Below are 13,668 nucleotides of genomic sequence, written 5' to 3'. Positions count from 1 at the left end.
ATATAAATAAGTACGACTTTTCCATTACATAAATTTCTCTGAATCGGGCTCTGGTCTTCGATCTGTCATTTACCAATTTCATGACTTTGAGCAATTGCATGCCCTCTCTGGGTCACAGTTTCCCTCATTTTTAAGATTAAATAGCATCTAAAGTCTTTCTCAATTCTAAAGTACTATAACTCAAAAGTTAAACTAACTCCGGAGTTGATTTTTCAGATGTTGGATGGGCCATAGCCTGCAGTCTAAGCCAGGTAAACTCAAGTACAATTGGAATAGGACAGGCTTACAGATGCTCAGATGGGCTTGAAGGGCTGTACTTGAAATGGGCAAACATTTCTTCTCCATAGGACCCCTGAATCTGAGATGGCCAAAATCAATAAAGGGCTACAAAGAGAAAAAATGTAAATTCCATCCCTCTGCTTTTAAATTAAGAACAGGAAACAGAAATCTTTATAAAGTATGTACAGTAGTCTTTAAAACGTTTTTCAGTTATATGTGGCCACAGGAAGGAATGCCAAAAAGAGACAAGAGCAGAGACAGGTAGAAGTGGGGAGCCAACTAGAGACACAGAAGGGAGAAGGGTAATACATAATAAAGACATGCAAAGGGAAAAACAAGAAAAGTTTAATAGAGATGCGGAGAAAATAGACAAAAACACCAGGGATAAAAAATTTTATGGTTTTAAGGTGAATATCAGAGTCTGCCCTACTCTATTTATTTGAGCTGTAAGCTTTAGATTGTTACATCTATGTAAATAATAATTTATTATTCTTCGAAATTTTGATTAGCTGGTCAGCCACTATTCACAATCCTTCAGGTTTCTCGTCCTTATAAGAACCTTCTTTTACTTTTGGGATGTAGATATCACTTCAAGGACCTGATAAAACCAAGTTAAGGAACAGAGATTCACCACTCTTCATCAAGGAAAGATCAATCTGGAGCATCCTAAGGATGCAGGAACTGAAAATTTATGATTTCTGGCTTGGCCAGTCCTCTCAAGGGCCCCTGCAATGATCCTAAATAGCCTGGGTACTGGGTGCCCCGCAGTAGAGGTGAACTCTTGTGGCCTGTTTCAGTCAATGTTGCTTCCAGAGGCTATAATGTGAACGAAAAGCCACTACCTAAAAATACTGCTTCATTCATTCATGCAACAAACATGTAATGAGTAGCCACAATGTGCCAAACACTTTATGAAGATAAAAGACTCTAGGGTCATAGCCTATTGAGAGAGACTGAAAAGTACAGTTTAAATACAGTGGAGTAATTACAAGAAAAGAGGTCTATCCAGGATATTATGAAAGCATGGAGAAGGGGTATAGAACTAGGGGAAGATGTGAGGAAGAGCTGTCAGGAAATGCTTTCTAGAGAAGGTGATGCCTGAATTGACTCTTATACGATAATTAGGAGAAAACTAGGTTGTATGGGGAAAAGGCAATAGGAATTAAACTATGGAGAGGTACCTGAAACCCCAGGAAATAAATTATTCAAGGATAGACTATCCACTCTGGGTTGATGAAAGAGAGAGATGTTACACTTGAGTCTATTTTCCTTCTATCTATATATCTATTTGGTTTGTCCAGCCTTTCCTTAGATTATATCTAGTAAGATTCATTTCGTATCAGGTATATTATTTTATACATTTTCCTTCTGAACTTTACCCTTTAAAAATGTAATCTCTCTAGGTTATGGTGCTCATATTTTCCAAGACCATCCTCTTGTCCTCTGCAAACTTAATGAGCATACTTTCCATTCACATCCAGGTCGTTAATGAGGAAACTAAGTAATGCCAGCCTCAGACCTGACTCATGCAGGACCCATTTTACTATATCCACACAACTCAATGTTGACTCTCTCATAACCATCCACTGGGTGTTGCCATGTACCTTGGTTAAGTGTACAAGCACCTAGGTCTAATTTTTAGCTTATAAGTGAACATGTTCTCATGAAACAAAATCTAGAGTTTTATTTTCTTGCAGGCATTCAATCTAATTGCTTCTCCTTTATCTGATCCCTTGCTAAAAAGAAAAATTATTAAGTTAGTGTAATATAATGCTTTCTTCCAACATTGTGTATTTACTGTGATGTGGCTTTCACTTGAGACTCTAATCCTTATTTCTCTTGTTAGAGAGGTGCTAAGTTTTTCTACATTTTTATCACTTGTCAAACCTCAAGCTGCTCAGCTCTGTTACTCCAAGATTTCTCCTCTTGATCAATCCCAAGAAGAAAAGATTTACACTCTAAAGTGGATACTAGACAATGAGTTCACAAGACAATATGTAGTATTAGTTTTTAAGTATAAATATTTACCATAAGACTGTGCTGGCACACTGATGAAAGCTGTGCTAGAGAGGCAGAGAGATTATTCAGGAAATGAAAATAAGCATTTCCTGGAGATACACCAAATTCCTGCTGAGAAGTCTGTCACATGACTATCAGATCTTCTCATGTCAATCTGACTTTTCTGTTCCATCAGTATAGAGCCTACGAAATTAATATAAAGATTCCATAACAGAAATAGCCAATTTTTTTCCAGTTATATTCTTTTTTTAATATTCTTTTCCATTATGGTTTATCATAGGGTATTGAATATAGTGTCCTGTGCTATACAGTAGGACCCTGTTGTTTATCTATCCTATATATAAAAGCTTACAGCTGCTAACCTCAACCTCCCACTCACTCCCTCCCCCAACCTCCTCTCCCTTGGCAACCACCAGTCTGTTCTCTATGTCTATGATTCTGTTTCTGTTTCATAGATAAGTTCATTTGTGTCATATTTTAGATTCCACATATAAGTGATATCATATGGTATTTGTCTTTCTCTCAGAAATAGCCAATTTTATTTGTTTGTAACTTTTATAGACTCATATACTTACAGTATTTTATTCCTACTACAAACTTATTGGGTATATAGTTCTCAGTAAGTCCCAAATTCATATAGTTAAGAATTCTGAAGAGGAATCATTTATCAGGAACTGAGGTGGTCTCAAAGTAAAACTTGAATGGGATCATGAAGAATAAATAGAAACCAGGCAGATAACGGAGCATGGAGAAGGATATTCTAGGCTGAATAAAAGGTACAGAAATAAAAGTATGCAATGTTAGTTAATCTGAGGGAATAGATTAATATTGTGATAATATTTTGTTAGAATAGGGTCATATAGTTGGAAGTAAGAAAATCAAACAACAAAGAAGAAAGGCTCTGTAGCCTCAGAGCTTGATTCATATCTCAGCCCCCAGATACTATTTATTAGCATGATAGTCTGAAAGTTACTTTCCTCAGTCTCCTCATTTGTAAAGCAGGGGTGATGATGTCTGCTCCCAGAGGTGTAATGAAGATTAGAGGTAACATGCCTGATATCATGCTTGACACATAGTATACCTCTAAACATGGTAGCTGCTAACTAACAGAAGTTAATTCACCTTTATATATCATACATAAAATTCCTTATCAGGCAGCGTGTCTATTTGCCTAAGTAGGAATACTTGGTACCACATGGCAGGTGAGTCACAATTGGTAACAGGAGAGATTTTATAATCTATAACAGCCAGCATCCACTTGGCCAATGAACCTTAGAAGAGTGAAGCATTCAGAGTCTGCCTAAACAAACGCAAGAAGGGGCCACCCTAAGGAAAGGTCTAGCAACAGAGTCAGGAAGAATAAAACCCAATGAGAGGCTAAAATGAACAGAAAGAGAATGCAGACGTGAGACTCCATGATGATGAAGACCGTGATGACAGTAACAGCTTATATTTAAACAGTGTTTTTCAAAGTGCTTTTTATGTTTATCATCTAATGTAATTTTCACCTCTGAAGTAAGCATGATAAATATTATCTTTTCTTCACTGGGGGAAACAATAACACAGAGAGGTCAGATGGCTTATCCAAGGTTAGAGTAGAGTTGGGTTGTTACACTCCACATCTCTTAGTTTCCAGAGGAAAAGTCTATACTGTGCTCCTTCTGCTTTGCTACAAGCTCCTTACCATAGTCTGCCCTCCACTAGAAACAGTAAAAGACTTATGCATTCGTGCCCATGAAACTGAAAGGTAACAAGTGTGTACAACAGAATGCCTTAAATGTAAAGCTAGACCATCTAGTACAAGTGTTCTATTTTATAGGTGATAAAACTGAGGCCCTGGGAGACCAGAAGATTTAAGCTTATATAGTTATTTATTGATGGAGCTGTGACTAGTATAGATATCTTTTCCATTACACTAAGGTTATGAATATAACTCCCTTATTTCAAGAAAACTCATAAATGAAACTTAATCGATAAAATTTATTTGCTCTACCATTAACAAGGGAGGAAAAAAATACCAAATCAAAGCAATCAATATTACTTGGTTTTAAGGAAACAAAAAGAAAAAAAAAACACCCTGATGTTTTAAGGAAAATAATGTTGTGATTTAGTTATCAGAGAGCAATGAGTTTCAGCATGAGAAAAGACTGGCAAGAATGTGAGGCAAAAATGGTGAAACAAAAATATAAGAAGACAAACAGATACAGCAGCCCACTGAGTTTTTCTCCTCTGTAAGCCAATGGGACTGTTAAAATTAAGAGGCTAGTCTATGAAGGGGCGCTTTTCTCTGTAAGGGGCATCTTCAGAAAGAAGTCATGAGTCAAGGATCCTGATTATGCTACTGTAACTCGACATGTATCTACTGGGGAAGAATCACTCGTGTCAGCTCTGCTTTGAGGATAGATGTTGAAAATGCCATTTCAACCTTAAAGATCTAAAACAGAACTCCACCCCCTTCCTCCTCCCGCCCTCCCACCCCACATGCACAACCTGCTCTGCCTGCAATCTCTCCATCTCAGTAAACAGCAACTCCAGCCTTTTAGGTGCTCAGATCAAATACTTTGCTGCCATCCCTGACTTCTCTTTTTCTCGCATACCCCCACATGAGCAAGCCTTGGTACATTCTACCTTAAAAATTTATCCAGAATCCATCCACTTCTTATCATCTCCAATTATATTCTCCTTAATTAGATTATTAGCTCTTGCTTGGATCAATGCAAAATCCTCCTAACTAGTCTCGTGGATTCGACCATTGTCGCCATTACATTCTGTCCTTTGGTTTGGTTTTTTTTTTTTTCCTAACTTTACTTTTGATATGATTTCAAACTTACAGAAAATTGCAAAAATAGTAAAATGAACTCCTGTATATGCTTTATTCAGATTCAATTGTTTAGGTTTTGCTCATTGGTTTCATAAATGTCTCTGTTTCTCTTATTCTGATATTTTCTGAAACATTTGAGAATAAGTTATAGACATGATGACTCCTACGTATTTTAGAGTATATTTCCTAAGAACAATGACATTGCTCTTTCATACTGACCGTGATCAAAATCAGAAAATGTAATGTTGATATAATAGTATTATTTAATCCACAGTCTATATTCCAATTTTATCAATCATCCAGCAATGCCCCCTACAAAGTTACCTTCTCTCCCTCATCATCAAGGATTCAATTCCAAATATTCACCGCATTTAATTGACATGTTTCCTCTATCTCCTTTAATCAGGAATAGTTCCTCAGTCTTTCTTTGACTTTTTTGACCTTGCTAATTTTGAAGAGTATATAGAGTTATTTTGTAGTATGCACATCATTTTCAGTTTTTCTGAGTTTCCTCATGATTAGATTCAGGATATACATTTTTGGTATCTATCATCAATTTTTAACACAGTTGCCAGATCATGCCATTCCTCTGCTCAAAACCCGCACTTAGAGAAAAAGTCAAATTTGCTATAATAGTCCTCAAGGCTTTGTATGGTCCCTGCAATTGCTAATCTCTTTGTCTGGAATATTCTTCCCCCAGATATCTGAACAGCTTGCTTTCTCCTTTCCTTTATGTTATTACTCAAAAGACAGCTTCTTTATGGAGTTGGACAATGTCATCAACTTATGTATGTAAAAACAAACATCTAAGGATAGCCAGGAAAATAATGAAAAAGACAAACTATTGGGGGCTTCCCTGGTGGCGCAGTGGTTGAGAGTCTGCCTGCTAATGCAGGGGACACGGGTTCGAGCCCTGGTCTGGGAGGATCCCACATGCTGCAGAGCAACTGGGCCCGTGAGCCACAACTACTGAGCCTGCGCGTCTGGAGCCTGTGCTCCGCAACAAGAGAGGCCGCGACAGTGAGAGGCCAGCGCACCACGATGAAGAGTGGCCCCCGCTTGCTGCAACTAGAGAAAGCCCTCGCACAGAAACGAAGACCCAACACAGCCAAAAATAAATCAATCAATTAATTTAAAAAAATAAATTAAAAAAAAAAGACAAACTATGAGGGGGTTTAATGGTATCAGACACTAAGACATACTATAAAGCCACTATAATCAAAGCAGTGTGGTACTGGGACATGAATAAAGAAAGTAGAAAGAACAGAGCCAAGAAATTGACCTAAGAACATAAGAAAATTTAGGATATGATGAATTTTAGGTGGCATCTCGAATAACTGGGGCAACGATGGGCTTCTTAATAAGTGATGCTAAGATAACTGGGTAGCCATTTAGAAAAAAAGATAAATTTAGATCCATATCTCTCATAATTCAAAAGTATAAACTTCAATGGGATCAGTGATCCAAAGGTAAATTATAAAACAATACAAGGACTAGAAGAAAAGATTAAATTCTCTTTTACCTTGGTGTAGGGAAAGGTTTTCTAGCAATGACTCAAAATCCACAGCAATAAAAAAAAAAAAGACTAATACATTTGTATAGAAAATGACCATAAACAAAATCAAACTGGGGGGAAGTATTTGCAATATATAACACAGGTTAAGGGCTAATATACCTAATATATATATATTTTTTTAACTCTTGAAATTGAGGATCAAAGAAACAAAAACACAACAAAAGTGGAAAAAGACATGAATGGACAATTCAGCCCATAAACAAAGAAACAAGCAGAAGAAAAGTGAACTGCTCTTAAACATATGAAAAGATGTTTGAACTTACTCATATTTAAAGAAATGCAAATGAAAACAACATTGAGATACCATTAAAATGGCAAGAACTAAAAACAAAGATTATACATTCTGTTGATAAAGCTATGGGGAAATAGGCACTCTTGAACATTTTTGGCAGGAATGAAAACCAGAACAACTCTACCAGAGGGAATTTGGCAGTATATTTACACCTACCTTTTGACCTACCAACACCACTTTTAGCAACTTACCTGAAGCTACACCTCTAAAAATACAAAAATGTGCTCCACCTCCAACCTGTCTTCTTAAAGGCCAGTCAAGGTTACTGCAATAGTATTGAACACTGTGCAACCCAATGCAGGCAAATTAGCCTTTGGGGACAAGACCGTGTACACTGTGAAGCCAAATATCCAGAACCCCAACCCCGCTGTGTACTAGCTGAGAGGCCCCAAATACAGCAACACCTCCATCTGCTTATACACCGATTTTGATTTTCAAACCATTGTGTTGCAAGTCACCAGGCCATGATGTTCAGCTCAAACAGCACTGTGCTAGACATGGGGGCCACAGGTTCCAAGAGCAACTGGGTCCCGGCTTGGAGCAAAAGCACCAATTTTGGATGTGAAGACACGTTCAACCAGACCTTCTACCCCAGCTCAAGAATTCCTGTGATGCCAAGTTGGTAGAGAAAAGCTCTGAAACAGACATGAACCTAAACTTCCAAAGCTTATCAGTGATCAGGTTCTGCACCCCCCTCCTGAAAGTGGTTGGGTTTAACCTAATCATGGCGCTGTGGTTGTGGTCCAGTTGAGGTCGCCAAGAACGTGAGAGTCCCCTGCTCCATCTCCCTTTGCTCCCCATCACCCCTCATGTCCCTCTTCAAGCAGAGAGGTGCACTCTCTACCCCTGCGGACAAGAAGTCTCCCTCCACCTCTCTGGCCCCCTGGCAATATCACCAACTGGGCTGTACCAAATATTTGTGATCAAGTTATTGAAGAGCTGCCCAACACTGCTGCTACCCACTGTGTTCCCTCGTTGCTGCTTGCCATTGCCCGACATTCCCAGCAGAGAAGGAGACTGCTGCAGCCTCTTCCGGCTCTGAAGAAACTCCCTACCTCCTCCCCCCACCACCGTCCCCACCCCTGAGATTGCCTCTGATGTCCCAATGGATGATGGACCCCCCGTGGGTTCTCTTGGGCTCTAGCTCCTGGAGAATGTTGTGCGGAGTTTATATTTTTTAAATAGTGTTCATAAAGACATACATATCACCCTTTTCCCCAAGATGTGGACAAAACCATCTCATTATCTAGGCCTTTGCTCCACTGTGTATCTGGGTCACATTGTATATTTTGCTGCCATAGGTTCATTAAAAGCAATTCAGAAGAGCAATAAATAAATACAAATACAAAAATGTATAATGCACAAGGTTATTTACTGTAGCACTGTTTGCAATTACAAAATGTTGAAAACAATCTAAGTGATCATATATGGGAGAGTGGTTGAATAAATTAATAAAGTGGTGGGGAAGAAAGGAACCAACCTAAGTAACTTTGGAAATTGGCACTTTATATTACGTAAAGCTAAAGATAAAATGAATTGGACACAAATGTACTTGAGTGGTAAATTTGCTTTTCACAGGGGTATGGGTTAGCATTTCTGATACAAAGAGTATTCCAGGATTGAGCAAACAAGTAAATATATTATGGATAATGAGAGCCAGGGTTTTCAAGATCAAAGAAAAAAGTTAAAAGAAGGAAAAAGAAATCAAGAATAAAAATTGTGGTGTTGAACTGGATTTGGAGGTATCAGTGTGAACTTATGGTTTTTAATATACATATTAAATATACATATAGGTATGTGCGTGTGTATGTGTGTAAAGATGTGCAAAGTCTTTCCTACTTAGAGAAAGGTAAATTAAAACAACACTAGGATACCATTTCTCACCTGCCAGACTATTCTTCTATGCATTCATAGTTTTGCATTACATTATATTATCAAGAGATAATTTAGTCTTGAAAACAGCTTTTTTTCTCCCATTCTCCACTCTCAAAATAATAGGGTTCCCCAATTAACATCAAAGACATTTCCCTGATGCTGTTCAGGATCACTGATGCCCCAGCATCTGCTAACTTTAAAATTCACACTTTCCTTGAGATTTAATTCTACCAGATACAGACAGATTTCTTTGAGCACTTAGGCCTTTTAGTTCTGGTCTGCCACTCACTAGCTGAATGACATTGGGCAAGTCACTTAATACCTACAAACCTTGATCCACTCAGCTGTAAAACATAACATCTGTCCTTGCATGGTCACAGAATTACAATGAGATTCCAAAGGGAGTTTTTAAAAACTATATGTCCTTTTACAAATGTTAGGTTATTTTAATAATAATGCAGGCCAGGGACTTCCCTGGCAGTCCAGTGGTTAAGACTCCACACTTCCACTGCAGGGGACGTGGGTTAGATCCCTGGTCAGGGAACTAAGATCCCACATGCCGAACGGCACGGCCAAAAAAAAAAAATGCAGGCCATCTGAGACAAATCAATCAAGGCTGTTTATTTAATAATTTACTAGTTGTTATTCACTGTATTTTAAAATATCTGTGACTCAGCAAAGAAGAAATTATCACATCTAATAAAAGTCGTGAAATAATAAATAGAGCTTCCACCAACCTGGCCATTTGCTTGTAAGCTTCTTCAGCTACTGCAAAGATATGTGGATCCATATCACCCATGTTCTGACCACTATATGCATTAATAATATCTTCTCCATAAATAGGCAGCTGTTCATAAGGATTTATAGCTACTAGGACTATACCTGGAGAGAAAGGTAAAAAAAAGCAAAAGAAGAAGTCAATAATATCCTCATGGGCATATCAAACTTGGTAAAGTGAGAATCATAGTTAATACAAATTCAATTTCAGTTAATATTGAACTAACAAATTGTTAAGGGTCAAAATATATCACAGCCTTTGCCTCTGAACCCATTATACCTAGTCCTAACTAAAACACCATTTACAAACTAGACCAGGTGATTTAAAATAATAAAAACTGTGGCAATGTTGAAAGGACTTTAAATATTTTTATAATATTTAAACCAAAAATTCCACCTCTAGAAATTTATCCAAATGAAATAATCATAGATTCACGTAAAGGTTTTTTTTTTTAAATAAAGATGTTTATCATAATGTTATTCATAACAGTGAAAAGTGGAAACAAAGTATATAATAAAGGGAGAGTGGTTTATGTATAGCACAGGGAACTATATTCAATATCCTGTGATAAACCTTAATGGAAAAGGATGAAAAAATATATATATACGTACAACTGAGTCACTTTGCTGTATAGCAAAAACTAAACACATCATTGTGAATCAACTATACTTCAATAAAATTTTTTTTAAAAAGGGAGAGTGGTTTAATACGTATTATTATATCCATTTAACAGACTATTAAGCTACCACCACAAATCATGTTTATAAAAAATATTAAGTGTCATAGGAAAACATGACACAAAACTATATATAGACTGATTCCAATTTTATATCTATTTATACTCTCTCACATATACACACAGGATATAAAACAACACAATACTGGTTATTTTTCAGTGATGAATTACATGTAATTCTTTTTCATTTTTTATACTTTTTTTGGTATTTCCTTAAATTTTACAGCAAGTATATATTAACTTCATAAAGTCATTCATTCAACAAATATTTATTTGACTACAACTAGCTTTCAAGTAATTTCTAAGGGCTATATTTACAACAGTAAACAAACAAAAAGACAAATCTAAATGGAGTATAACCTTTAAAAATTGTGGGGACTTCCCTGGTGGCGCAGTGGTTAAGAATCCGCCTGCGAATGCAGGGGACACGGGTTCAATCCGTGGCCCGGGAGGATCCCACATGCCATGGAGCAACTAAGCCCGTGCACCACAACTACTGAGCCTGTGCTCTAGAGCCTGTGAGCCACAACAACTGAGCCCATGGGCCACAACTACTGAAGCCCTCGTGCCTCGAGTCCGTGTTCTGCAACAAGAGAAGCCACGACAATGAGAAGCCCGCACACCACAACAAAGAGTAGCCCCTGTTCGCCGCAACTGGAGAAAGCTCATGTGCAGCAACAAAGACCCAACACAGCCAAAACAAAACAAAACAAAACAAAAAGTGTATCACTGTACTGTACACCTGTAAGTTATATAACATTGTACATCAATTATATTTCAATAAAAATTTCTTTAACAAAAGGAAAAATTTTGCCCTCATGAACCTTATATTCTAGAGGGAAATTCAGACAATAAAATAAGAAAAATATATATCATAGGTTAGACAGTAGTAAGGAAAAGGGGGGAAAATTAAACAGAGAAGGAAGATAGACACCTAGGAGAAGAAAAGATAGGGCAGACAGGAAAGGCTTCACTGAGAAGGTAGCATATGTGCAAGAAAAAAATAAATTGAAGAAAAATGAAAATTGAGAAAAAGAAATATTCAGTTAATAGGTAGGGAAGAAAAAGAGCAAATATCAAGGATATAAAAGGTATAAATTCTTTTAAGAAGAAAAGATACCTGTTCCTTTTCAAAACAGGAGCGTAATGAAGACATGCTGAGCGCTGAGTTGGGTACACCAAGCAAAGAGACTTAGAAGGAAATGAATGGAAATCCCAGACCTGGGTCTCAGCAGAGAATGATTAGTGAAAGAAGGATAAGAAGTCAGTAGAGAGAAAAGAGCTGGGGACAAGGGAGAAAATAAGAATTGTCCCCATGCACAATATTTCCATGGCCATGTCCATTAGAGAAAAGAATTCACAGTTCACTCAGACAGCAACGCACACTCACCACAATATGTATAAATAAGTTTGGAATCAATAAAGCGGACTCTGAGATTGTGGAGTACAGCAGGCTCGTGAAGATAGCTGAGGGCTGTGAGGTCATTTTCACCCACAAGTATGTCAGGGTTTCTTAAGTGAGGCAGTTCCTCCGTCTTTGGATCTAGACGATATTCTAAATCCTGAAAATGCACAAGATATAGCATCTGGATAAATAATGACAATAAACCCAAAACAGGCACATACATTTTGCTTATTTCCTATTCCTGATTTGCTTCTCAGCTATTAAATGCATTCTTTTCCTGGCACCTTCCAAAACCACAGAAACTGGTGGAAATGGCAAAAAAAATAAGGAGAGTCTTTGTTTTCACTAGATGTATTAACTCATATTAACAATTTTTGATAATACACTTTGAAAAGTCAAAGCCTAGAATATTTTTTACCTAGTTACTAGACCAGAGTTTTTAATCTTTAGTTAAACAAGCTTTTTTCTTTTTCCTCTTCACCTATTATAAGTGACAGCTTAAGAGAGTGGTAAGAGCTTGGCTCTAGAGCCAGATCAACCCAGGTTCAAATCCTAAAACTGGTACTTACTCCTTTTTTGGTCTTGGGTATGTTATTTAACCTAAATCTTTCATTTGTAAAATGGGCATAATGGAAATAGTTCATAGGGGTGTGGTAAAAATTAAGTGAGACAATGGCTGGTATGTGCTAAGTACTTGGGAACTCCTGAACCCTGAGAGGTCCAAGAATCCCCTAAAATTAGGTGTTAACACTTTGTGTGTATGCATGTATGTGTAAATATATACATATATGTGTATTTTTTTAAAAACACAGTCCATAGTTTTTATTCAACTTTTAATGAGGTGCTTGGGCCCCCAAATTAAGAAGTACTACTCACTTTAAAGCCAAGGGAATATGGCTTTATGGCAAAGCCAAGCATGGAGATTGTCACTCAACTATGTATTAAGGACAAACAACACATGACACATGAAAAGGAAAAAAAAATGGCAATATAATTGCAGAGAGGGACAAGCTGATTTTGTAAAAAGACTTTTGTTAATACTTTTGTTAATACTAAAGAGATATATAGAGGTCAAATGTTCAAATCAGGTTGGAATGACTCTGCAAAATGGGGAGGAAATTTTTACAATCTGCCCCTCGACCTCTCTCTGCCTGTTTATTAGGGTATAATAATAAAACTTTTCCAAAGCAGACTGGTCCTTGCATTGGCTCCTGCCATACAAAAAAGCCACTTCTGGCTGTGTGATCTCAGGTAGACTGCTTAATGTCTCTGAGTCTTGGCTTCCTTATTTGGAAAATGGTTATAATACCACCTGTGAACCCACAGGATTTCTGTGAGAATTAACATAAGAAAATATCGGGACTCCCCTGGTGGTCCAGTGGTTAAGACTCTGCCCTTCCACTGCAGGGGGCGTGGGTTCTATCCCTGGTTGGGGAACTAAGATCCCACATGCACGGCCAAAAAAAAAAGAAGAAAATATATCCTAAGGTACCTAACGTTGTGTCTCACAGAGTGGATGATCAATGAATGTTGAATAAATTAATTCCTTAGCTGGCAGTCAAGGCCCTCCTAATCTGGCCTAATTCTTCCCTGCCTTCTTTCTGAATAATCTCCTTGTCTCTGTTTTGCTCTCCTAAAATTCATCCTCCATACTGCCACCACTGAGTCCTTTCTAAAACACAAACCTGGCACCCTTCTTCTGTTTAAAAACACTACCATCACTCCCCATAGCGTACCAGTTGAAGTCCAAGAGTTTCAGCATGAACATCAGGCCCTCTGTGATCTGGTTCCCACCTCCATCCTCTTGCCAGTCCTGTACCCTCACTTCACATCCCAACAACATGGAACTTGTGCAGTTCCCCAAACACACATCACTGTACAAGCCTC

General features: G+C 37.7%; 1 protein-coding gene across 1 annotated transcript in view; it reads right to left on the bottom strand.

Moving 5' to 3' along the window:
• The window catches only part of MYO5A (myosin VA), a 196,046-nt gene that overhangs the window by 109,317 nt on the left and 73,061 nt on the right, over positions 1–13,668 (bottom strand). The window contains exons 3-4 of the mRNA XM_061180310.1: positions 11,767–11,938; positions 9,600–9,744 (exon numbers count right to left, since the gene is read on the bottom strand). Of these exons, the coding sequence (XP_061036293.1) occupies positions 9,600–9,744; positions 11,767–11,938 (317 nt within the window). The remainder of the gene's footprint in view (positions 1–9,599; positions 9,745–11,766; positions 11,939–13,668) is intronic.

Source organism: Eubalaena glacialis, chromosome 2 (assembly GCF_028564815.1).
Source record: "Eubalaena glacialis isolate mEubGla1 chromosome 2, mEubGla1.1.hap2.+ XY, whole genome shotgun sequence".
Taxonomy (NCBI): domain Eukaryota; kingdom Metazoa; phylum Chordata; class Mammalia; order Artiodactyla; family Balaenidae; genus Eubalaena; species Eubalaena glacialis.
This window is presented reverse-complemented; position numbering and strand designations above follow the sequence as displayed.